General features: G+C 36.5%; 2 protein-coding genes and 1 pseudogene across 2 annotated transcripts; all 3 read right to left on the reverse strand.

Annotated features, from left to right (window-relative positions):
- Positions 1-440: 440 nt before the first annotated feature.
- Positions 441-1,394, reverse strand: LOC125362530 (olfactory receptor 10AG1-like). The gene has a single exon (XM_048361356.1). It carries the CDS (start codon positions 1,392-1,394, stop codon positions 441-443), a length of 954 nt encoding a protein of 317 aa, XP_048217313.1.
- Positions 1,395-9,191: 7,797 nt separating this feature from the next.
- Positions 9,192-10,148, reverse strand: LOC125361902 (olfactory receptor 10AG1-like). Its single transcript, XM_048360515.1, has one exon. The coding sequence runs from the start codon at positions 10,134-10,136 to the stop codon at positions 9,192-9,194; it is 945 nt and encodes a 314-aa protein (XP_048216472.1). The 5' UTR covers positions 10,137-10,148.
- A 1,162-nt stretch (positions 10,149-11,310) lies between these two features.
- On the reverse strand, positions 11,311-13,671 carry LOC125362531 (annotated as a pseudogene).
- Between the last annotated feature and the right edge of the window lie 13,870 nt (positions 13,672-27,541).

A 27,541-nucleotide genomic window follows, 5' to 3' on the forward strand; every position in this document is an offset into this window, starting at 1 on the left:
TTGGGTTTTAATGGAATATGATGTTTCAGCCACTTGAGGTGGAGGGATAAGCTATGTCTATGGAATTTACAGGGTATGTACTGAAGAAATTAGCATCTCTGGATGCTGTAAAGCACAGGAAAAGTGAATATAAAAAGAATTCAATGAGGTTTCCCAACAATGATGTGAGGTCCCTCAGTGGCGCCTATAGAGAATGAAGACAACTCACGGAAAACATAAATATGACTTTATTTTACATGGTGGAAAATTGTTCACAATACTCACTATGAACTTGGTCTCTACATTTCTTAGAGGGATTCATTTAGTATTTTACAACTGGATTCTTCATACAAAGATGAAGACAAAAAGGTATTAAAATTTTCCCAACAATCTGTCTTTGTGAGGCAGTGATGGAAAGTTTCTCTGATATGTGTAGGAAAACGTAAGGAGCACTAAAGTAATCAATGGGGATATGTTTTATATAATAAATTTCTCAGTGCATTAATCACTTCCTTGTTTCTAAGGCTGTAAATCATTGGATTGAACATAGGAGTCAAAATGGTGTAGAAAAGGGAGAGCAATCTATCAATTCCAGCTGAATGACTGGACTTTGGCCTGAAGTAGGTAATGCTAGCAGATCCATAAAATAAAACCACAACCAGCAGGTGGGAAGAGCAGGTCGAGAAGGCCTTACCCCGTCCTTGGGCTGTTGGCAATTTGAGAACAGTGGAAATGATTTTGCTGTAAGAAACAAGGATCAACGAAAAAGGAAGAACAGCAAACAACATTGCTACTACATAGACAGACAATTCATGCATAGAGGTGTCCCCACAAGCTAAATTGATCATGGGGGGTATGTCACAGAAGAAGTGGCCAATTTCATTAGAACCACAGAAATGCAAAGAAAATATTTGACAGGTTTGTCCTATTTGGACTGGAATGCCACTGAGCCAGGAGCAAGCTGCCAGCTGAATGCACTTCTTTGGGTTCATGATTAGTATATAGTGGAGAGGGTGGCAGATGGCCACGTATCGGTCATAGGACATCACAGCCAGGAGGAAGCACTCAGTGATCCCTAGGATCAAGAAGAAACACAGCTGGGTGGCACATTCCAGCAGAGAAATGTTCCTATACTGACTCCAAATGCTCACCACAATCCTAGGCAAAGTGACTGACACATAACAGATTTCAAGGCAAGAAAAATTTGCAAGGAAAAAATACATTGGTTTCTGCAGGGCAGGGTCTAGCCTGGTTAATCCAATTAGGAGGCTGTTTCCAACTAGGATAATTATGTAAATGATGGAAAAAACTCCGGATAGAAATCCCTGGAGGTTTGGAAGGTCAGAGAATCCCAGCAGGACAAATTCTTTCACCATGGAAGCATTGCCTTCTGCATTTATATCTCCATCTCTCATCTGTGGAATGATTTAACCAGAAGCATAAGCCATTTTATAGCTTTTTGATTTTTTTAAATACTTATGGCCCAATGATGGCACAAAGTGTTCTATTACATAAAAACAACTGTATAACTGCAGTTATTCTAAATATAGAATTCATATAACTTTACTTATTAATGAAAGTGCATATAGACGGCTGGGAATATGGCTTAGTGGCAAGAGTGCTTGCCTCATATACATGAAGCCCTAGGTTCAATTCCTCAGCACCACATATATAGAAAACGTCCAGAAATGGCGCTGTGGCTCAAGTGGCAGAGTGCTAGCTAGCCTTGAGCAAAAAGAAGCCAGGGACAGTGCTCAGGCCCTGAGTCCAAGCCCCAGAACTGGCAAAAAAAAAAAAAAAAAAAAAGTGCATATAGAAATCTTTATTTTCATATATAAAGAATTTTAAATATTTTTACATTAATGAGGTGATCATTTTATATTTTGCTATTCATGTTACACTCATAATCTCATAAATCGGAATCTAGTTATTAGCACGTCTTGGGGCATGAACTCAGGGACCATGCACTGTCCTGGAGCAATTTTGTTCAAGGCTAGTTCTCTAACAGTTGAGCCACATCTCCATCTCCAGGATTTTTGGTGATTAATTGAAGATAATAATTTCATGCACCTTACCGCCCAGGTGGCTTTAAACATCAATCCTTAGATCTCAGCATCCTGAGTAGCTAGGCATGTAGGTGTGATGGAACCTATTTTCAGTGTAGCAATGGTTCATTTCTTAGATTGCCATGGTTTAGCCTTCAGTAACCAAGTGTCCTTTCTATTAATCTTAGTGGAAATTTCATTTCATAGAACTACCCTATAATCTATCAATTCCATTCTGAGAATTTACCCCAAATATTACAAACCATGAATCAGTAAATCCACCAGCTAAACCATGCTTATTGCAGCACTATTCATCATACCCAAAGTATAGAATCAGTACAGCTGGATGAATTAATCAAAAAATGAAGTAAATATACACAATGGAATTCGCTTATCCATTAGAAAGAATGATATTTTACCTTTTATAGGAATGAAAGATGTGAAAAAATTATGTTAAGTGCTGGAAGTCAGTCCCAGAGAGACAAAGGATGCATGCTCTCCTTATATGTGATTTTTTAAAATTTTGAAATCTATTGGATTAACCAATACATTTTATTTATATTTACCAGAAGAAAGTTAAATAGCTATATTATTCTCTGTCTAGAAAGCTTTGAAAACGATTGTGAATGGAATCTGTAGATTTAAACTGCATTCTATTACCAGAAAGAGGCATAAAGCACAATTCATCTCTGTCAAGGTCCCAAATCACTCATTAGGTTCATTTTTTGTAATTGATTTCATTTGTTCTACTGAGTCACTGTAATGTATGTTCTTTCTTAATGCATGCTAATGTAGCAGGTTTAACAGTTGAATTTTATGTCACTTTCTTACAACTAGAAATAGACTATAGGCTTCTTTGGCAACATTTTATGTACCTTGAAAGCTGTACCAGTATTTGGTTCCTAAGTACTTTGACAAAACACTAAGAAATGAAATCTTTAGTTTTGTTGGGAAATTTCAAACTGTATGAATGGTTTAGACTTGGAATAAACATGCCAGCCTAGGTTCAGATTAATCATGCTTCACCTGGCTATCTGTGCATGTTCATAAGTAGGGAATGGTAAAGGGTAGGAAAGACTGTATATTGCTATTATCTTGCAGCAATCATTTCTTCCCTTTGCTTTTGGTTTGGGCTAGAGCAGTTATGCAGTAATTACAGTCAAATGCAAAATGAAAGTATTTAGTAGTAGAAGGAAACCCATCTAAAATCACATACTAAAACTAATAAATCTGGCCAGCGATCAAATTATGACTTCAGAGGAAAATTGACACAAATGGGGAGTAGCAACACTGAACAACCAAAAATCATCTTAAAGGATCTTCTGTAAATGAAAAAGAAAGTTAAACACCAATTTATTTGCTCACCTAGAAAGACAGTACTGGCTTAATCATTTCTGGTCTTGCTTAGTATTGCAAATCTTCTGATTAGTGTTTCTTTTAGAGACAGGAAAAATCCAGGACTATGGTGTCACCACGTGAGAGTGTAAAGGAGGTTGGCACCACTTGGGTTTTCTGCAGGCCCAGAGCCCTGGATTCTTGGAGAGTGATTACTAAATCCTAGTTAGAAGTGGTAGTCTGTAATCGTTTTGTTAGTGAGTGTAGAAAACGATGTACTATTATTTCGAAAATGAGCAACCTCAAATAAGGACTTTTACCACCAAAATGGGAAAATTTTCAGAGACATTTACCCTGGTCTTAGCATAACATAATGCACACCTGTAAAAACTTGTCACAATTTTGTTTGTGTGTCAGTGTAAAGGAACAACAAAGAAAATGAAAAGGAGAAATAAATACATGTAAGAAGTCATAGTGTAAAAGAGTGTATAAGATCACCACAAATGGTAGCTAATAATATTTGCAAGCTATGCTCTCAAATCAAGAGTATAAAACTATTTTAAATATCCAATTCTACAGTACTTTAATATGGTTTCATTCACATACTCACTCCAGTATTATTTAAACTAGAGAGTAACACAGTGTCTATGATCAAAAGTAAGTATAAATCCCCTGGATAGAATGTAATCACATTTCACTTGCATTCTTTTACCAATTTGTGCATAATTTACATAAAATTGTGCTTTAATAAGATATGCTCAACAGTCTATGCATGTAAATACATATTGACCATAATTAGATAATTAAATAAATTAAAGTGAGTTAAACTTGAATGAATTAAATTTTAACTTTAAGTATGACTCATGAAAATACTGACATCTTTAATACATGTCTTCACTATGTACAAATTAGTCTTATTGAATTTATGCAAATTAAATGTAGAGTAGTGAAAAAAATTTACCTGAATCAGGGCTTAAAATTACACTCACAAGCTGACATGCTTAATATAAAGATAATTCTAAAAAAGAAAGATGTAAATAAAGGAAGAGGAGCAAAACAATTATTTTATGATTTTTATGCTACTATAAAGTATTTCTACATACACAGATGCTTCTAAAAATGCATTTGTATTAGACATACGTTGTCATTGAAGTTAAAGGTAATACTGACCTTGGCTATCTGCATAAGAATTGAGAGAAAAGCAAGGAAGACTGTGAAGGGTTATGTATTTAGAGACAGATGGTGCCTAACTCTCAACAACATTCTATACTCAGAACTAATGTTTTTCTTTAAATACTGACACTTCTCTTCCCCAGGGACCACTGTGTTTTCCAATATTCTAATTGATCTAAAGCATTTTGCCTATAACTGAAGGAATCTGTGTCCACCACAAAAAAAAAAAAAACATATCTGGCTATCATATTTTTTTCTTTCAAAAAAACTCCAACTCTCTTTCTTTTAGTAATTATTAAAAAATATGAGGCCACAGGTGTTACACTATAGTTACATATTATTTTTGGTATAAGAGTGTATGTAGAAGTGTGTATGTAAAGGATGTATATGCAAGGCTTTAAGCTGGAAATAATTTCATTTTTCTGTCATTGAACATTGAGCTTTCAGAGTTGTAGGATAGTTCCATGATCTATAGCTTCAGTCTTCCTTCTCCATAGGGAAATTGGCCTGCAGTATATGATGGGCAGAGCCATGCAAAGGAGCCCTTACCTACTCCTCGGTAGGTATGAGTACTAGTATGGAAACACAGATGTTCTCTGCATATAAAATGTACTCACAAGAGTATGCTAAGCTGGAATACAAGCTAGAAAAGTAATTTTGGGCTCAACTGCCCTGAGCCCAACTAAGTATATCTTTGCCATTAATGACAGATAATGGTGAAAACCTACTATTCCAAGCAGTGACTAATTCAGTCAATAACCAGTGTAGTTGAGTGGTGTCCTTTCTTATTGTAATAATTTTAATGTAAGAAAATAAATTCCAGTCACCCTCCTATATAGACACATATAGACATGCTCAAAAATATAATGGATGGGGCTGGGGATATGGCCTAGTGGCAAGAGAGCTTGCCTCCTATACATGAGGCCCTGGGTTCAATTCCCCAGCACCACATATACAGAAAGCGGCCAGAAGTGGCGCTGTGGCTCAAGTGGCAGAGTGCTAGCCTTGAGCAAAAGGAAGCCAGGAACAGTGCTCAGGCCCTGAGTTCAAGGCCCAGGACTGGCCAAAAAAAATATATATATATATAATGGAGGAAGATCTTTAACGAAGCTACAGATGGATGAACAGATTTATACAAGTAAAATCTTAACAAATATACAGACATTCACATTCCAGAAATATAATATCTATACATTAAAAGCTCTCAATATTCTTAATTAATATATTTACCAATTTACTTACACTATTTTCTGATAGATCCTGTTTCATCAGAGATGAAGTTATTTAATTATTTGTTTAACACTATTTCAATTCAGGTTTAACTTGAAATTCAATAACCCTTAATGATATATGGAAACTTTTTTTTTTTTTTGAGGGGGGATGCTAACATTCCCCCATTTTTTTTTTTTAATTAATAACTAGGGAGTGGTACCAGGCCGGGGAGTATGGGCAGAGGTTGTTTGTTCTGGAGCTACTTCCTGCAGTAAAGGGGCGAAGTAGTTCAGGGTCCCTGATTTGTCATTGGGTCGGGTACCATCCAAGAAGTATTTGCTTGACAGTTTGGTTGGGAGGGGTCCATTATAGCTCTTGGGCAGGAAGTTTAGGTATGGGTGGATCTGGGGGCTAATGGGAGGAGCCTGAGGACCTCAGGGAGGGGGAATGCTAACAGTAAAGACACACAGGTGAGACTCACACTCCCACCCGAGAGTTTTAAAATGCACGTTTTGAGGGCCAAGGTGCAAGATCCCTTTTGAGGAAGGAAAGACCCCTCCAGGGTGGGGAGGGAGTGAGTGGGAGGGTGGGGTAGGCCCCCACCGAGCAGCACTTCTCAGCCTTCCGCTGTCTCGCCGCAGCCCCGGGGCCTGGGCAGCTTCCAGAAGGGCTGGGGAGCGACGGGTTGAGAAGACAAGGCTGGGCAGAGCCCCCGCGAGGCCCTGGGCTCTGACCCCTTGGGCTCCGGAAGCCCCGCGCGAGCCCCGCTGCCGGGCCCTCCTCCGGCCGGCAGGGGGCGCCGAGGAGAGGGCGGGTGAGAAGCAGCGATCTGCCACGGCTCCTGGAGTCCGGTTTCGGAGTGGAGGCCGGGGCGGCCGCCTGTAGGTACACCACCGGGAGTCGTGGAAGACCCCGGAACATCTTCACGGTAAGGAGGGGGACCAGACCAGACACCGAACTCTCGACTCGCTCCTGCCCGGAAGCCTGGAAACTTTTATAATGCCTTTGAATAGATTATCAGTTATCTAGCAACTTGACTTCTTTCTTTTTTCATTTTAATTAATTAATTAATTTTTTGTTGGGGCTTGAACTCGGGACCTTGATGCTGTCATTGAGCTCTTTTGCTCAAGGCTAGAGTACTCTGCCACTTTGAGCCACAGTTCCACTTCCAGTTTTTTTGGTGGTTAATTGGAGATAAGAGTCTCATGGAGACTTTCCTCCTCATGCTGGATTTGAACCACAGTCCTCAGATCTCAACTTACTGAAGCAGCTAGAATTACAATCGAAAGCCACCAGTCCCTAGTTAATTTGATCTATCTATCTATCAATCTATCTATCTATCTATCTATCTATCTATCTATCTATCTATCTATCTATCTATCTATCTTTCTAGCTACCTAACTTCCTGACATCTATGTTGCGTGTATTTGTTCACATGTGTGTCTGAGTGTGTTCATTTGGGACCGGGTTAGCTTACACCTGTGTTCTTTTTACCTTAGTCTTCTGAGTGCTCAGATTATAGACATTTGCCAATATACCTACCTACATCTATTTTTTTCTCTACACTCATTTATCATATGTTCCCTTTCTTGCTGTTAAGTTTTAAGAATCCTGTGAATATTCTGTACATACTAATTCTTAGATAAGATTTTTGGTGGTTTTTAAACAGTCTGTATTTCCATCTTCTTAAAATGTCAGAGGATTCATTTTATTAGTGTACATTGTTAATTATACAAAGGAATTTCTTTGTTGTGTTTCCATTTATGCATATACTACACAATACACAAGCATGCACATTTGTTATAAGCTTGGTAGTAGACTCTTGTAAACATAGCTACTGTATAAGGGAAGAAATGACAATAAAATCACAAGTCCCCAAACATCACAAACACATATAGCAAGACACTACTGCAAAATAAAACTTTGGAAAGGAATATGGCACAGTAAACTGGTAGAAAATATTTCCTAATATGCTCAGTGCCCATGTTCAAACATCAGCACTCAAAAATAAATAGATTCACTTCCATGTTCACAGCAGCATTATTTCACAATTGCTAAGCTATGTAAGGAACCCAGACACCCTATATTATGAATGGATCGAGAAAAAATAATATATATATATATTTACATACAATGGAATTTTACTCATCTATCAGAAAAAATTTATGTCTTTTGCATGGAGATGGACAGATCTAGAAATGATTACATTAAGTGTAGTCAGGCTCTTAGAGATAAAAGTTACATGTTTTCTCTCATCTGTGGAAGTTATATTTTAAATACAAACATACATGAAAATACATATAGGGTTATATGCATCATGATACAAACAAATTGACTGAAGGATGGTATGCTCAGGGGAGGATGCCAGATTGAAATGTTTTGTTGGTGGAAGAGGAAAAGAGGAGAGGAGAGAAGATAGAGGAAATTCAGGCAAATGCAGTAATTTCAATGTACATATATGAAAATGGAACCATGCAACTTGATGGCATGGATAGGTTTGGGAAAGATGGAGAATAATGGAAAGGGTGACATTGAATAAGATGAAATATACCCATATCCTGATTTTCACACTGTTTTTTGTATGACTATATGAAATACAAAAATTTAAAAGTAGACAAACAATGATAGACACATAGAAAGGTAAATAGGTAGGTAGCTAGGTAGATGATACATAGATAGATAGATAAACAGAAAGATAAAGAAATAACTGTACTTTCCATAACAGTTATATTATAACATATAACATTTTGAATTTTATTTATCAACTTATGCAGAGAAAGCTTCACACATGGATTTTTTTTGCCTGTCCTGGGACTTGACGTCAGGACTTGAGCATTGTCCCTGGCTTCTTTTTGCTCAAAGCTAGCATTCTGCCACTTGAGCCACAGAGCCACTTCTGGCTTTTTCTATATCTGTGGTGCTGAGGAATCGAACACAGGGCTTCATGTATGAAAGGAAAGCCCTCTACCACTAGGCCGTATTTCCAGCCCATACACAGTAGAATTTTATTCAGGAGAAAATATTTTTCTTGGGTGTATATTACTGGAGAGAGATGCATTTATCTTCTAAACATGGAAATATTAAATTTCAAGCTAAAATTAAAATACTACAAAACAACATGACAAATGGAAAGCAATTGCATTCTTAAAATCTGACTTGCTGGCATGAGTAGGAAATACTATTTTGAGCAAGAGCCATTCAGTTATTTATAAAATCACTCATGTACTTAGATCTACTGAATTTTGCTTTGAGATATGCTCCTACATTTATTGACTTTTAAGTCAGATTGAGTTTGCTTTTTTAATTTTTGGCAGGGTCACACCAAATGATTGCACACCCTCATACCAGCTACCAACCACCCCATAGCTGTCCCCCAATTCTGCTAGAATTGAAATGTTTCTCAAATAAACAGGACAAAAACGAAAGCATGTTAAGAACACCATGGCACTAGGTTTTAAAGAACAGTTTTCTCAGTGCTGCAATCACCTTTTTGTTCCTAAGGCTGTATATCAGTGGGTTGAACATGGGCGTCACAATGGTGTAGAAAAGAGAGAACAGTTTGTCAATTCCTGCGGAATGCTTGGATTTTGGTCTAAAGTACATGATGCTCGCAGATCCAAAAAACAGAAGCACAACCAGCAGGTGGGAAGAACATGTGGAGAAAGCCTTACTACGTCCACTGGCTGTTGGAAGACTCAGAATGGTGGAAACGATTTTGCTGTAAGAAACAATGATCAATATGAAGGGGATGGCACCGACCAAAATAACTACTACATAGACAGACAGCTCGTGCATGAAAGTGTCCCCACAGGCTAGCTTGATAATGGGAGGTAAGTCACAGAAAAAGTGGTCAATTTCATTAGCACCACAGAAATCCAAAGAGAATATTTGACATGTCTGTTCTATCTGGATTGGCATTCCACTGAACCAGGAGCCAATGACCAGCTGAACGCATTTCTTTGGGTTCATGACCAGAGGATATTGGAGTGGGTTGCAGATGGCCACGTAGCGGTCATAGGACATCGCAGACAGGAGAAGACTTTCTGAAGTTCCCAGAATAAAAAAAAAGCACATTTGGGTAGCACAATCCAGCAGGGAGATGCTTCTCTTCTGTGTCCAAATATTGACCATAATCTTGGGGACAGTGACAGATACATAACAGATTTCCAAAGAAGAAAAATGTGCCAGGAAAAAATACATGGGTTTCTTGAGCTCAGCGTCAGATACGGTGATCAGGATGATGAGGCTATTTCCAAATACAATAATTAAGTAAACAACGAAGAACACTCCGGATAGGAATCCTTGGAGGGTTGGGAGCTCATAGAATCCCAGTAGGAGAAATTGCTTCACTGTGGAAATGTTGTCTTCTACATTTATCTCTTCAGGTTTCATCTGTGAGAATGATTGTGTAAGTACAACTATTTCATCCTCCTCAATTTTTTTTCATACACAAGAACCAAAGGATTGTATACATTCTTGCTTTTACCAAGTAGCATAATTTTTCATCTTTAATAAATATGCCTATGAAAATGTCTGGCTTTTCTAGCATTCTACAGTATATAAAAATTATTCATTTTTTAGAATTGTATATGGAAATATGTATTTATCTATTGCCATTCATTGAATAGTCTGCAAATCTGAATTTATGTTCAATAAATACAATAATCCCTTTATTTTCTATTCCTCACTTCTCATTTCTATTTTCTATTGTCAATTTAAAACTGAAATGATCAAGGAAATATTTTATGTAACTTTTAGATTTTTAAAGAAATATTCATTAGAATATTCTTAATATATTAGCTGTAGTTTCTAATGGCTTTTCCAAAGTTACATTCATTCGTGGTGCCGTGCATCAGTAAATGATTTTATTATTAACAAATAATTGAATGCCAAAATGTTATTTATTTATATAAATATCACTTTCATATTATTTAAATTCATGTGTGCATCACATGTGTGATGTTTGTTCTATTATTCAGAGTTTATGGTGGAAGTAAATGGTAACTATAAGATAATTCCTGTCTAGAAAAAGTCAGAAAACAATTCATACTTGCTCACAAAGAATTGCATGCTCATTATACCAAAAGAACATGAAAAAAAATCCTATCTCCTTGATTTTCTTATGTCATTTATTTTCTCATTAATTAATTACTCTTTTGTATGTTCTCATTTAATTTATTCATTGTTTGTATTTATGTGTCCATCTTTGTATTGATTATTTTTAATATTTTTTCATTTTCTCTCAACTTCTAGTATAAATATCTCTACAGATTTATCATTCTATACACAGTGTAAAACATATTATTTCACAGAATTTGGTTCACTTACGTACTCAATGAATGTCTAACTAATCAAGTGTTTACCTTCATCACAGTCCCCAAGGCTTAAGCAATGGGTTCTAATGTATGTCAAGTCCTGTATTTCAGACTAACAATGTCTTACCTGTGTGTGTGTGTGTGTGTGTGTGTGTGTGTGTGTGTGTGTATCTATTATGTAGACAATTGAGAGTGTGGACATATAAATATTAATGTGGTTTTCTTTGCTCTTGAAAAGACAGCCATTTATCTCACTGCTCTTGGGTAAGTTTGATAACATCCACATTATTTGTAAATAATTTGAAAACCAAGCCTAAAGAACCTACTACAAAGAGAAGACATATCTTGTCATATGCTAAGATATAACTCTGGACAGAAAGAGAGAGAAAAAAGACGGACACAAACAGATAGGTAGCAAAAGTGAACAGAAAATATGGGCATCTCATGCTTTTTCTGTGATCAAGAAAAGGAAAGTTGAGCTGGGGATATGGCATAGTGGCAAGAGTGCTTGCCTCATATACACACGAAGCCCTGGGTTCATTTCCCCAGCACCATATATACAGAAAATGGCCAGAAGTGGTGCTGTGGCTCAAGTGTCAGAGTGCTAGCCTTGAGCAAAAAGATGCCTGGGACAGTGCTCAGGCCCTGATTCCAAGGTCCAGGACTAGCCAAAAAAAAAAAAAAAATCTGAAAAAAGAAAAGGAAAGTACATTACAATTTATTTTACTATCTTACACATTCCAGATGAAACAATAAATCATCTCATATATTTTTCCATGATTTTCTGTTACTTTTGATTACTATTTGATTTAGAGGTTTTTAAAAAATGCTATAGCATGAGATCATATAGGTAAACACAGAACAAAGTTAGGGAAACTAGAAGAAAGAAGGAAAGGGACAGTGTTGGTTAATGTATATTTAGTTCTAGTCAGTTAGAAAAAGTTCTGTTCTGCATTTGCATAGTTGGCAATACTATAGGCGATGATATTTTACATTTTTAAATATAAAATTATTTTGCATATATTTACCAAATTAATGGTAAACTTTTAAGTGAGAGACTTTACTTTTAGTATTTCACAATACATCTATGTATCAAATCATCACATGGTACTACATAAATATGCAGTTCTTATATAGCATAAAATACAAAACAAAAATAAAGTATGAAACAGAATCTGCCCCAAAATAGGATGACAAATAATAACATATTAAGTATGATTTCTCATTAAGAAAACACATCAATGACTTTTCATACTGCTATCTTTGAACATAATATGCAAATTTCATTCAGATATCCATTATAGTTTTATTAAATCCAGAGACTAAGAGAGAGACAAAGGGCAAACAAACCAACCAGGAACCCCTTTGACATAAGCAGCACATACTCCACACCCATTCCAAGGACACTCATTTACTACCATACTCATAGTCAGACCAAACTGGGTTCTTCTCTGATACTAACCTCAGTTGTATACCCACCCATGCATGCACACATGTATGTCGATATGTATATACATATATGTAAAATATAGACATATAAAAACATAAATATATCCTCTGTACATAATAATCACATAAAAATGAGAACATTTAAATTATGATGCAATGAACTTATTAATACATGGGCTCATTATACTAAAAAAACCAACTTTGCATTTTGAGCTCATGTGATCTTATATATTTGAAACATTAAATGGCTCTTTGAATAGTATTTTGTAGATAACAAAATTAGTTTATGTTTTCTGTAATTGAATATTATTTGAAAAGGACATTGATAAGGTGGTACTTGCTTACCTACTTGCAGGGAAGTTGTATATCTATATCTGTATCTGTATCTATATCTATATATATATCTTTTATAGCTGCATAGAGCACAAGGAGATAAAGGAGAATGTAGAATGTTTGAATAGTAGGTAATATTATTTATAATGGTGTAAAAAGATGTATCATTGCTGTAAAAAGCAAGCATCAGTGAAAAAGTAGCCATAGAAAAGAACATTGCTACTGCATAGACAGACAATTCAGGCATAGAAGTTTACCCACAGGCCAAATTGATAATAGGGGGTATGTCACAGGAGAAGTAGCCAATTTCATCAGAACTACAGAAATGCAGAGAATATTCGACAGGTTTGTCCTATTTGGACTGGAATTCCACTGAGCCAGGAGCAAGCTGCCAGCTGAATGCACTTCTTTGGGTTCATGATTAGTATGTAAAGGAGAGGGTGGCAGATGGCCACGTGGTGGTCATAGTACATCACACAAGGAGTGGCTACCAGCTTCAGGAAGAAACACAGCTGGGTGGAACATTCCAGCAGAGAAATGTTCCTATACTGACTCCAAATGCTCATCACAATCCTAGACATAGTGACTGACACATAACAGATTTCAAGGCAAGAAAAATTTGCAAGGAAAAAATACATTGGTTTCTGCAGGGCAGGGTCTAGCCTGGTTAATCCAATTAGGAGGCTGTTTCCAACTAGGATAATTATGTAAATGATGGAAAAAACTCCGGATAGGAATCCCTGGAGGTTTGGAAGGTCAGAGAATCCCAGCAGGACAAATTCTTTCACCATGGAAACATTATCTTCTACAGTTATACCCCCAACTCTCATCTGTGGGATGATTTAATCAGAAGCATAAGCCAATTCTACTCTTCTCTGAATTTTTTTTAATACTTTTGGTCCAACGATGGAAAAACCTTGCATTACATAAAACCAACTATATAAATTCACTTAATCTAAAGATAGAATTAATGCAAGTTTATTTATTGATGAAAGTCCATACTGAAATCATCATTTTCATTTATTTAGAATTTTAAATATTTTTATATTGATGAGCTGTAATCATTTTATATTTGCTATTCATGTTACACTCATAATCTCATAAATCTGAACCTAGTTTTTAGCACGTCTTGGGTCATGAACTCAGGGACCATGCACTGTCCTGGAGCAATTTTGTTCAAGGCTAGTGCTTTAACAGTTGAGCCACATCTTCATCTCCAGGACGTTTGCTGATTACTTGAAGATAAAAATTTCATGGACCTAGCTTCCCAGGTTGGCTTTAAACATAAATCCTTAGATCTCAGCATCCTGAGTAGCTAGATTTTCTGCCTGAACCTATTATCAATGTAAGAATGATTTATTTCTCAGATTGCCATGGTTTCCCCCTCAATAATCAAGTTTCTTTTCTATTAATATTAATGAAAACTTCATTTCATAGAACTAGCCTATAATTCATCAATTCTATTCAGTGCATTTACCAAAAATGTTTCAAACCAGGATTCAGTAAAGCCACCAGCACAACCATGTTTCTTGAGGAACTATTCACCATAGCCAAAGTATGGAATCAGCCCATGAATTAATCAAGAAAATGTAGTAAATACACACAATGTAATTTACTCATCCATTAGAAAGAATGATATTGTACAATTGTAAAGAAATGGAAAGACCGAAAAAATATGATAAGTGAAAGAAGTCAGGCCCAGGGTGCATGCTTTCCTTTTACGTGATTTAAAATTATTTTTTTAGCTACATGATCAACCAAGAAAGTTTATTTGTATTTTACAGGAGAAGGAAAGCTATCTGTGGCATTCTTTGTCTAGAAATCTTAGAAAACAATTGTGAATGCAATCTGTAGATTTCAAGTGCATGCTATTACCCCAAATAAGGCATAAAGCAAAATTCATCCCTGTCAACGTCCTAAATTACAAATTCTTCATTAATGGCCTATTTATACTGACTTCCTTTATTCTAATCAGTCATTTCTAGTGTGTAGTATTTTTATGTCACTTTCTTACACCTAGAAATAGACTAGGTTTCGCTGTACATTTTATGTACCTTGCAAGCTATATCATTATTTGATTCCTAAGTACTTTGAAAACTGATAACAAATTAAATCTTAGTGTCATTGGGAAATTCAAAACTGTATGAGTAGTTCAGAATCAAAATACAGACACTAGCCTAGGCTAAACAAGTAGAATGATATAATTTTGTAGCAGTTACTTTCTTCCCATTGCTTTTGGTCTGGGCTAGAGCCTACTTCTGTTATGAAATAATTACTGTCATATCCCAAATGAGAGCATGCAGTACTGTAAGAAGACCCATCCACAGTTGCATACTAAAACTAGTAAATCTGGCCAGTGATCAAAATATGACTTCAAACGCAAATTGACACAAATGGGGAGTAGCAACATTGATCAATAAATACCTTAAATATTTTCCTGTGAATAAAACAGAAAGCTAAATATAAATTTATGTGTTATTTACAACATTCTGGAAAGATATTATTTAATTACTTAAAGTCCTCATTAATTTTTTCAAATTTGCTGATTAATATTTCTTTTAAAGTCCAGTACTATCGTGTCAATGAGTGAGAGTATAATGGAAGTTGTCACCACTTGGGTTTTCAGCAGGACTGGTGTACTGGATTCTTGTAGGGAGTGATTACTAAATTCTAGTTAGAAGAAAGGGTAGCTTATGATCATTTTGTTAGTGAGTTTACAAAATGATGTACTATTATTTCAAATAGGAACAACACTAAATAGGGACTTTTGACATACTTACCACCAAAATGGGAAATTATTCAGAGAGATGTTAACCTTGGGTTTAGCATAACATAGTGCACACCTGTGAAAACCAGTCACAAATATTTTTATGTGTCAGGGAAAATGAATAACAAAGAAAATAAAAAGGAGAAATTAATACATGTAAGAAATCATATTGTAAAAGTGTAAACGATATCCACAAATTGTAGCTAATAATAACAGTTGCAAGCTATGATCTCAGATCAAGAGTACAATATTATTTGTAATATCCCATTATAAAGGACTTTAATGTGGGTTCATTCACATACTCATTTCAGATAGAGACTAGTAAAAGAACTATGGTCAAAGTTAACATATATTCTTTTTGAATTTAAATTAAATCCAGAGTAGTACAAAATCTACCTGAGTCAGGGCTTAAATTTGTACTCACAAACTGACTTGTTGCATTGAAACTCCTTTAGACAATATACTGAGATAATTTTAAAAAATAAAGGAAGAGTAGAGAAACAATTGTTTTGTGATTTCATATTACTAAAAACTATTTCTACATACACAGATATTTCTAAGAATGCATTTGTATTGCACATAAGTAGTCATTAAAGTTAAGCGGTAATACTGACCTTTGGCTGTCTGCATAAGAACTGAGAGAAAAGCAAGGAAGACTGTGGAGGGTTATGTATTTAGAGACAGATGGTGCCTAACTCTCAACAACATTCTATCCTCAGAACTAATGTTTTTCTTTAAGTACTGACACTTCTCTTCCCCAGGGACCACTGTGTTTTCCAATATTCTAATTGATCTAAACCATTTTGCCTGTCACTGAAGGAATCTGTGTCCACCACAAAAACATGCCTGACTATCATATTTTTTTCTTTCTAAAAACTCCAACTTTCTTTCCTTTAGTAATTATTAAAAAATATGAGGCCTCAAAATGTCACATTAGAGATACATATTATTTGTGGTATAGGAGTGTATGTAGAAGGGTGTATGTAAGGATGCAAATAATCATGACTTTAATCTTGAAATAATAGTATTTTTCTGTCGTTGCACATTGAGATATCATAGTTCTAAGAAAGTTCTGTGACCTACAGCCTCAGTCTTCCTTCTCCTTAGGCAAATTGGCCTGCAGACCTCATCATCCTCTAACCCTCTGTGGTATGTGATGGGCGGGGCCATGCAAATGAGCCCTCACCTACTCCTCTGTAGGTATGAGTACTAGTATGGAAACACAGAAGTTCTCTGCATATAAAATGTACTCCTAAGAACTTGCTAAGCCGGAACATAAGATAGAAAAGCAATTTCTGACTCAACTGCCCTGAGACCTAAGTATATCAACTAAGTATATCTGTGCCATTAATGACAGGTAATGGTGAAAACCTACAATTCCAAGCAGTGACTAGATCATACATGTAGTCAATAACCAGTGCAGTTTAGTGGTATCTTTTCTTATTGTAATAATCTTAATGTAATAGAATAAATACCTATGTCACCTTTCTATATAATTGTATATACACATGTTCAGAAATATAATGGAGGAAGGTCTTCAATGTAGCTAGAGATGGATGAACAGATTTATACAAGTAAAATCTAGAATTACCATATCTATATATTAAAAACTATCAATATTCTAAAGTAATATATTTATTTATCAATTTACTTATGCCATTTTATGATAGATTTTATTTCATCATAGTTGAAATTATTTAAACATTTGTGTAACACTGGCAACTTTTATATGACATTGGAATATCTTCTTAGTTATCTAGTAACTAAACGTATGCATTTATTTTTAATTAAATAATTAGTTTTTGCTGTTGTTCACAGGGTTTGAATTTAGGCTTTGTTATCTCCTTTGCTCAAGGCTAGGGCTCTACCACTTTGTACCTCAGTTACACTTTCAGTTTTCAGATAGCCAAAAGATAATGTAGGAGTTTCAGGGACTTTCTTGTCTGGGCTGTCTTTGGAGCAAATTCCTCAGTTCTCAGCCTCTACAGTAGCTAGGATTATAAGCATCAGTCATAGGCTCCTGGACTTGACTCTATCTATCTATCTATCTATCTATCTATCTATCTATCTATCTATCTATCTATCTATCTTTCTTTCTATCTATCTATCTATCTATCTATCTATCTATCTATCTATCTATCTATCTACTTACCTACCTACCTATCTATGTTTTGTTTGTGTTTTAAGGTTTGAAGAAAAAGAAACCCACCATACAGTTCAGGCAGAACAGAGTTTATTGGGAGAGAATAAATTGAGTGCCACCATGATGTGGAGGTGTGAAGAGACAGAGAGGAAGAAGGACGAAAAAGGGAAAAAAGAGAAGGGGACTCATATTGACACGGATTATATAGGGAAAGGTAGGAGGCGGGACTACAGTGGTTGTAGAAGTCATCTCAGAGTATGGAGAACCTCTCACTATCAGAGGGAGGCATGACCAGGGCAGCTCAGGAAATGACCTCAGCAGATGAGGAAGTGATGTCAGAGCCTGTGATTCTTTGCTCACCACAGAAATCATGAGAAAATATTTCACATTTGTCCTATCTGGATAAACAGTCCAGTGAACCAGGCTGTGGCTGCCAGCTTAGTGCCCTTCTTTGGGTTCATGAGGACAGGATAGTGGAGAGGGTTGCAGATGGCCACATAGCAGTCATAGGACATCACAGCCAGGAGGAGACTTTCTGTGGTACCCAGTATAAGAAAAATATATATATATTGTATATATATACACATATATGTTCATATATATGTATATATGAACATATATACACATATATATGTGTATATATGTATATATGTATGTATATATATATGGATGGCACAATCCAGCAGAGAGATGCTTCTATTCTGTGTCAAAATCTGGGCCAGAATCTTAGGGAGAGTGATAGATACATAACAGACTACCAGGGAAGAAAAATGTGCCAGAAACATGGGTTTCTTGAGCCCAGGGTTGGATGTAGTAATTATGATGATGAAGCTGTTTCCAAATAAGATAATTATGTAAACAACAGAGAACACTCCAGATAGGAACCCTTGGAGGTTTGCAAACTCAGAGATTCCCAGCAGGAGAAATTGCTTCACTGTGGAAATGTTGAATTTTACATTTATCTCTGCAAGTTCCATCTGTGAGAATGATTTCATTCGTGCAAGGCATTTTTTTCCTAGACAAACACCAAAGGATTGCATATATTCTTGCTTTTACTAATTCATCATCATTAATAAGTATCTCAGTGGAAATTTCTGGCTTTTCTATCAAAGGTATATTAAAATTATTAGCTTTTCAGGATGTTATATGGAAATATGAACATATGTATATGTATATACATGCATATATATATACATATATTTAATAGTCATTTATTGAACAACCAGTGTCCATATCTGGATTTGTATTCAATAAATTCTGTGACCCCTTTTTTTCCTACTACTCATCTCTCAATTCTATTTTCTCTTGTCAATTTAAAACTCTTGTAAATTACCAAGAATATATTTTATATGACTTTAAAAGTTTTTAAGAAATAAATGTTTCTTCAAATATTGTTAATATCTTAGCTCTAGTTTCCTATGACATTTCCAAAGTTTTGTTCATTTGTGGGGTTCTGCATCAATTATTTTATTATTAACAATTTCATGCCAAAAATGTTACTGTTAACATATCCTCCTCCACCATAGGTCCTCAGACTCTACCCTGAAACCAGTTAACCTGGCCAGGCCTAACCACAACAGACTAATCCACCCACTTTCCAGAATTGCACATTATCTCCAGCCTGCCGCTGCAACCCCCCTACAATGGATTTCCTACTTTCACAGATCTCCCTGACTCCACAAAGGAGACCACAGAGAGATGGAATACTGCATGCCCCAGGCCCCTGGTCCTAGAAGGGAACCCCTTACAAACAGACAGGAAATATGTCTTGAAAGAAAACATTTTTGACACAGAAAGGCCTAGGGAAAAGGAGGCATGGTAAATGGCTGCCAGGAATTCAAAAACTCAAGCTTAAAGCTTGTCCATCCACTTCCCTTCAGATTAAGAGAAGAAAAAGTCATTTAAGGGAGAATGAACCCAGGGATTAGAGGAAAATGAGGTATGGTATACAGGAGATATTCCTTTTTGTACTTCCCTTAAGATTAAGGGAAGGGAGTCATTTCAGGGAAAATAAAAAAGGGTAACTTAAGGAAACAGAGGCCAGGTGAAGGCAACTCAGAAAACACGGTATTTAGAAACATAGAAGTGTCATATTTGCTTCAAGGAGAGACAGCAGGAGGCATTCCCTCATGAGGGATACATTTCTCACCCCCCAAATTAATGCTTGTCTGACAAGATGTATACTTTCCTCAGGAAAAATGCTTTCCCCAAAGTGAAGCCTCAACTGGGACTCCCAGATCTTTGACAATCCCTTTTGGGGACCAATTACCACCTGGCTTTTGCCTTTCTTGGCTCATCTAGCAACAATTGTTTTTGTCTTTTATTAATTATGCCTTGCCTTCTTAGGTATGTACAAAGTATTCTCACAGAAAGGATGAAGACCTTTCCCAACTGTCAACCAGAAACTTCTTGGGCAGTACCTGGCAGAAAGAAAACTCAGGGAAACCTCATATTTTGTTGCTTCCCCCCTTTCAACAAGAAGTAGTTTCAGAAGAAGCATGTTACCTGGACCCTGCAGATGCACCCTCCACTATTATGGAATTCCAGCTTTCATGTATCTCATGTAAGACCCCAGACCCCTAGGCCTAGAAGAAAACCCCTTACACACAGGTTGCTGCACCCTACCCACAGGGACAGCCTGTCAGCTCTCTGGCAATAAACTTTGTTGTACATGACTTGGTGTCTCTGTGGTTTTCTGGGCAGGATTTTCAGTTATAGAATATTATTTTAATATATTTAAATTTATATGTGCAATACATGTGTGAGGTCTTTGTTATAATTCATAGTTGATGGTGGAAGTAAATGGTAAATATAATTCCTGTCTAGAAAAACTTAGAAAGCAAGTCAGATTTGCTCACACTGAACTATAAGTTCTCTGTACAAAAAGATCATGAAGAAAATCCTGTCTCCTTGATTATCCAACATCGTTTAATTTCTCATTAATTGTTGCTTTGTCTGCTTTTATTTATCTATTATTTGTATTTATGTGCCCATACATGTGTGTATGGTTGTGTGATGGTTTGTTTTTTAACTTTTTTTTCATTTTATCTCAACTTCAAGTATAAGTGTATCTGTGGTTTTATCATTCTATGCACAATGTATAGCATGTCATTTCACAGAATTTGATTCACTAACTTACTCAATGAGTGTCTAACAAATCAAGTGGTTTCCTTCATTATTATAGTCTCCAAGGCCTAAGCAATGGTTTCTAACCTAAGTCAAGTCCCCTATTTTAGACTAAGAATGTCTTACCTATATGTCTGTGTACATATCCACTATGTGGAAAATTGGGAGTGTGGACATGTAGGTGTTAATGTGGTTTTCTTTTTTCTTTTTGAAGAGGCAGAATTTTATCTCACTGCTCTTGGGTGAATCTGATCTCTTTTGCATTTTTGTAAAAAATTTGAAAACCAAGCCTGAAGAACTCACTATAAAGAAGAGATATATCTTGTCATATGCTAAGATTTAGCAATTGGAGAAAATAAGTTCCGTAGTTCAGATTGTCTTTCCTGCAGGAATATGTCCTTGGTGTCTTGTTTGCCACAGACTTTTATTTCAAAGATAAGGGTTTAACTAAACAAGAGGCTGCTAATTTTATCTTTGTGTTAGGTTTAAGAGAGAGTAGAAATCAAAGAAATAGAATGAAAGATCCAGAAAAATGCAATTATAATAAATTATGTGAAAAAAATTCAGTGGGAAGAGATACTTTAAATAAAAATAATGTGTATCAGTAATTCATATTATGGTCTGTATTAAGGTTATCCCCAGATATTCCACATCTTGTGTGTGTATGTGTGTGTATGCATGGCCTGAGCTTGAACTCAGAACCTGGGAGCTGTCCCCAAGAAAATAATTGCTCAAGGCAAAAAATATTCCATTTATTGAGAACAGTTCAACTTCATGCTTTTTGATAGTTAATTGGAGATATGAGTCTCACAGAATTTCTAGCCATTTCTGGCTTTGAATCATGATCCTCAGATCTCAGCCTCCTAACTAGCTAGGATTACAGGTGTGAGCCACCAGCCCTTGCCTCTCAGATTTTTCATGAACTTTCTATGATATAAGTTTTTAGCTTAAGTTTATTTTATTTGCTTATACCATGAAGATCTGTAATTACTTTGCATAAGAGATCCAATCCCTAAAGGCTGATTTGCATTATAAAATCTCTAATTGTGTACTACACATATAACAGCTTTGATCTCAAGGAGAAAAGTCTGTGCCTCAGGTTTGTTTATTCACAAATAGAAATAAAAGTAATTGTGAACAATATTTGAATCAATATATATCTAATTCGTTTGCTTTCTATTTTGTCAATCTTTATGAGAATGCTTATCCTGTGTATATAGTAAGAATGTTTTCCTCTTATAGAGAGAAAGTTGGAGAGAGATTGGCACAATTTCCTCTGTAACATTGAACATGGGATACATATGAAATAATGCAGCCTGGAAAATGATAGTTCTCTCTCCCTTCCTCCTCCTCCTCCTCTTCCTCCTCCTCCTCCTCCTCCTCTTCCTCCTCCTCCTCTTCTTCCTCCTCCTCCTCTTTCTCCTTCTCTCAACCCTCCTTCTTCACCTAGTTACAAATTTCTTAAATATGAGCTTCTTATTGCTACAATAATAATTCTGGGGCAGGAATTAATGTGTCAGCAAGCTTTCCTTGTTATCAGAGAAGGTGAAATTTCTCTTCTTGGAAAAGAAAATTCATTGTGTAAATACAGTTTTAAAAGAGAAATTTTTCTTTTACTTAATCCAAATTGAATCAATCACAAACTGTAATGAGAAATTATTTTTTAATTATCAATTACATCTACATACATAAAACACTATATCTACCATGGGTTTCTACTTTTAATATTAATCAACTTAAAATGATTCCAAAGTATAATCTTTAAAAAATGGTGGTAATTTCTGGGTGCCAGTGGCTCATGCCTGTATTCCTAGTTACATAGGAGGCTGAGATCAGTGGATTTCAGTTTGAAGCCAGACAGGAAGGCAAGTCAGTGAGACTCATCTCCAATTAAACACTAAAAAGCTGGAAGTTGTAGCTCAAAAGGTAAGTTAGCCTTGAGTATTAAATCTCAAGGACAGACCCCAGGCTCTGAGTTCAAACTCTAGATCCTGAAAAAATATCCTCTGATAATTTGTATCACATACATGATGAAGAAAAGTCAAAAAAATGTGTCCACTTGTGAGAATTACTTCATATTTTAACAGAGAAAGCAATAAAGTACTGCGTATTTTTCATTATTTAAATATAAATGAGTTTCTTAAAATATATTACAAATAATAAAGCTTCTAACAAAATATTTCAGTTTTTATTGTAGACAGTTTTCTTTGAATCAATATTATATAGCTTTATAATTATCAGCACAATGAATTCAACAACTGTTCCTTTGATAAATTATTATGATTTTCCATATGTTTTGTTTTGTAAACTTCTGTTTTAAATTGTGAATGATTGAAAAATTAGAGTTCTCATTTTCCATAAAGGCAAGTGTAGAGAATTTTGCTCCAAGTTTTATCAGTGATGAATTATTAAAATAAAAGTGGCATTATCGTTTGTGAACATCTTCATGTTTTCAATGAGTACATTTGATTTCCACATAGCATTAACATATCTCAATGCATCTATTTCAATGACCATTTGACCCCTGGCCTCAATCAATAGATCATCTGGACTAGACAGTGGTAGGTAATGGCATCTAAACAAGACTAGTGTTGATATCTATATTGATTTTTACCAATGAGTTCCTCAGGGATACACCTTTTGTTGCATTCTGAACATTGTTTAGCACTTTGGAAATTTATAGTTGTTTCAACTAGGTACCCTAGAGTGTTTTTTTTTTCAAACTCTTCCTTTCTTGATACTCCTCCTATTTTCTTTTTTTTCCCTTTTTATTATTATTAATTTTCTTTATTGTCAAAGTGAAGTACAATGGGGTTACAGTTTCATGTCGGGAGCTACTAGCAGCTAACCTCATCCTGACCACTGGTTGTGCTGTTATCACAAGGAATGCGGTAAGATTTGGCTTAATTGACAGCCAGCACTTACCAAGATGTTTTTCTGTGTCCATAGGCGCCTGGCTTATGTTTACCATTCAGCCTTGTCTTGTTTCATTGCCTCCTGTTATTTACAGTCTTAAAAGCTTTCTTATTTTCTTAAACTTTGGTAACCCTATTCCATTCCCTGGTTCCCAAACTGCATATAAGCTGGATGTTAAGAATAAACGAGGCTGTAGTCTTGAGGTTCAACCTTACGGCTGCAGACCTCCCGTACCCCATCTTTGTCTCTTGTCTTTTTTCTCTTGCCTTATTTTTCCTTTTCCTTATCCCCGCTGCCCCTCAGTCAGGATTCCTGTTTCCCTGCCGGCTGGCCCGGCAGGTTTGGTGCCTGGAACAGGGACTTGAAGGCCTGGGATCGACGGCGGGTGACCCCCGCTCAGGTAAGGACGTCCGAATACTTGGGAAGGAGAGCGGGAGGAGAGTGTATTGTCGGGAGTGATAAATTATGGAACAAGGTAATAGCCGCACGCTATACGTGCAGGCCCTCAAAGGCATGCTACATACCCGGGGAGTGAAAGTTGGCCAAAGTCACTTAGAACGTTTTCTTTTACTTTATTGAGGAAGCATGCCCCCAGTTCCTGGAGGAAGGAACCAATAACTTAGAAACTTAGCAAAAAAAAAAAAAAAAAAGGAGAGAGAGAGAGAGATTTGGGAACATTATGATGCATATGGCCCTGAGAAAACCCCAGTGGATGCTATTATTCTTTGGTATCTGGTCCAAGATTGCTTAGATCCTAGACATGAACAGATTATATTTGTTCAGTCGATTGGAGAAACTGAACAGGAACCTGATGAGTGTTGCCCAGCTCCCGGAGCGTATGCTGCTGCCCGGGAAGAGCTGAGAAAATTAACAAGACCTGAACCCACTGTGCTAGACATTAAGGAAGACTCAGATGGCTCAGACACTGAGGAGGAATTATGCAATGAGCCTACTAAAGATAGATTGACCCATGTTGAGAATATGTTGAAACCAGTTATAGCTCTATTGTCACAGCTTCATCCAGAACAACAAACTCCTTTAAAGGGAGTCCTGGCAGACTTACAGCTCTCCTAGGTGCAGGCTACTCGCAGGGGGAAGGGACCTGAGGCTAGGGAAACGCTAACACCACCGAGGTAACTTCTCCTGACCGAGCGCTTTATTTCCATCCACCACGACAGATTTGAAACCTAACCAGGGTGAGTGACCATTAGCCTGGAGCTTACATTTTCCATAAATCCACTGGGCTAGGTCAAGGAGATCAGCAATTGTGGGTGTTTGGAGACAACTGATCTCTAGTTCAGCTCAGCTGGTTGCTCATCAAGTCTAAATTGTTTCAGGAAAGCTGCTCAAGTTTGAGCCCAATCATATATATTTGGAATATTTTGCAGGACTTACCTAACTTCTATGAGCGCTCAGGCATATGAAGTTCTCTCTGTCTCTTTTTCTGCCTCCCTCTAAACTCTGCCTGCCTGTCTGTGACATAGGATGGGTATTGATATTTGTTTAATATCTTCTTTAAAAGACTCAAAGAAAGGTTTTCTATTCTTGTTATTGATGTTTAAGTTTTGGAGATTCAGTTAAATTCTGCTTGTTTGGCTAAATCATAAGCTTTCTCTAGCATTGAGCACATGGTAGACAATAGGACTGGTTGGAGTGAAAGCCTGCCCATACCCCAGGTGACAAGCATGCCAAATTCCTGGAGGCTGGGCAGAGACTTGGAGTCCTGTGGCCTTGCATTTCAAAGGTGCCTTACAATTCAAATGCTGGAAGATGAAGGTGTCTTACTGTGAGCTCACTGTCTGTGTTCATGTCCTGTCTCCCATAAGCTCCCCTTGGGAGCTAAACTGGTTTCTCAAAATGTGGCTTTTCGGATGATCTGAAAATTTTGGTTTGCTGAAAAGGTTTTTTTTTTGTTTATTATCTAACCACGTGGTTCTAGAATATAGGCAAAATAATATCATTTGCCACTGGAATTCCAGAAATACTTACATGGCCAATTAAAGAACAATTCTAAGGGCGCCCCAAAATATGTGCACATTGTCTGTATGTGTATGTATGTCTGTCTATGTCTGCCTGCTGGTAAAACTTAAAAAACAAAACAAAACAGGTTTCAAACCCAAATTGATCATGTTTGGGAGCAAACAAATGTGTCTAAGAAAAACTCCAAAAGGTTTTAATATACAGAACGTGATATAAGTACAATGATGTAAAACCAGTGTGTTATTCTTTATATCTATCTATGCTGAGTCAAGTGTACATCTAATCCAGACAATTCTTTGGTATAGACTAAGATTTTGCTTCTCCATTTGTTTTTTCTTTTTTCGCTGTGCTCTCATAAACTCTTTACAATCAAAGGACCAGAGTCATTTTGAAATAACTGCACAGATGTGACTATTAACCTAAATTTCCCTGACCCAAAATTAACATTTTGCTTTATAGGATACAGGTTTACATGTGTGCTAGCTGAGTGGACCGTGGCAGTCTGTGGCTACAGAAAGCTGCCTCCACAGTCGGCTCCCAAAATGGGAGTTGTTTGTGACTCAGAAACTGCCCTGGCTGCTACAGAGAGCAGACTTGGTTGGCCTTCAATCTGTGTGGATTTTGTGACTAGAAAGATGTTTAACCATCTTAAAATCTGTTTAAAAATGCCCTTAACCAGTCTGTGTAGAAATTTACAGGCAACAAGCAGGAAATGTGACAGCCTATCCAGGGAACTCTAATACAGCCTCATCCAGATACAAGCCATCTCTCCTGCTGGCCTGCTAATTGGGGATGGAAGACACAGCCACTTCAGATCCACTGAAGCTGAGACTTTTATTGTTATTCATTTGTTTTCTCTTTCACGTGCCAGTAAGGTAAGGTTAAATAATATGATTTGATTTAATAGCACATGGATTCCATTCAGTCTGCTGTTCTTTAAGTGTTACATCAAAACTCTGGCAACTACTTGTTGGTCAATTCTTAGCAACTTACAGGTAAACTCTACTCCCTTTGATCTCCTGTTGCTTTATTTGGAAATAAAAAGGGCTTTTATGGCTAAGACTCCTTGGACAGTTCAAAGCCAGCCCAGGCAGAGAAAAATAAAAATCCCTCTTGGTCATATTTTGGGTCCTTATTATTTTACTAGTCAGAAATAACAGGTTAAGACTTCTCATTTGCGTACTTTGTATGATTTTCAAAAATTTCTGGAAGATATTAATTGGCTTTGCCCTTATCTTAAATTATCCACAGCTGAATTAAAACCCTATTTGATCTATTAAAGGGGGACCCTGACCCTACATCTCCCAGAGAAATGACAACTGAAGCAACTAAAGCCTTAAGCACAGTAAATTCTGCCATTTCTTCCCAACATATAAATTATATTGATTACTCAGCCCCTTGGGAAGCCTATATTTTAACTACACCCCATTCTCCAACAGCGGTCCTCTGGCAGAAGGGACCCCTTTTGTGGCTTTCCTTGCCTGCTACTCCTTCAAAAGTGTTAAGTCCTTATTATGAATTGGTAGCCACCTTAGTTCACATGTGCTGTGTGAAATCTTGTAAGTATCTTGGACGAGATCCACAGGATATTTATATCCCCTATACTTTACAGCAGCAAGAATGGCTTTATATCCATTGTGATTACTAGGCCATTGCTTGGGCCAATTTTGTGGGTACAATTTCACATCATTATCCCTCTAACAAGTTGCTTCACTTCGCCTCTTCTTATGCCTTTATATTTCCTCGGGTTGTATCTCTATCTCCTCTT

This window comes from Perognathus longimembris, chromosome 13, assembly GCF_023159225.1.
Source record: "Perognathus longimembris pacificus isolate PPM17 chromosome 13, ASM2315922v1, whole genome shotgun sequence".
Lineage (NCBI taxonomy): Eukaryota > Metazoa > Chordata > Mammalia > Rodentia > Heteromyidae > Perognathus > Perognathus longimembris.

Coding starts and splice junctions, on each gene's coding strand:
- LOC125361902 (XM_048360515.1), bottom strand. CDS start 10,136: ATGAAACCTGAAGAGATAAATGTAGAAGACAACATTTCCACAGTGAAG.
- LOC125362530 (XM_048361356.1), bottom strand. CDS start 1,394: ATGAGAGATGGAGATATAAATGCAGAAGGCAATGCTTCCATGGTGAAA.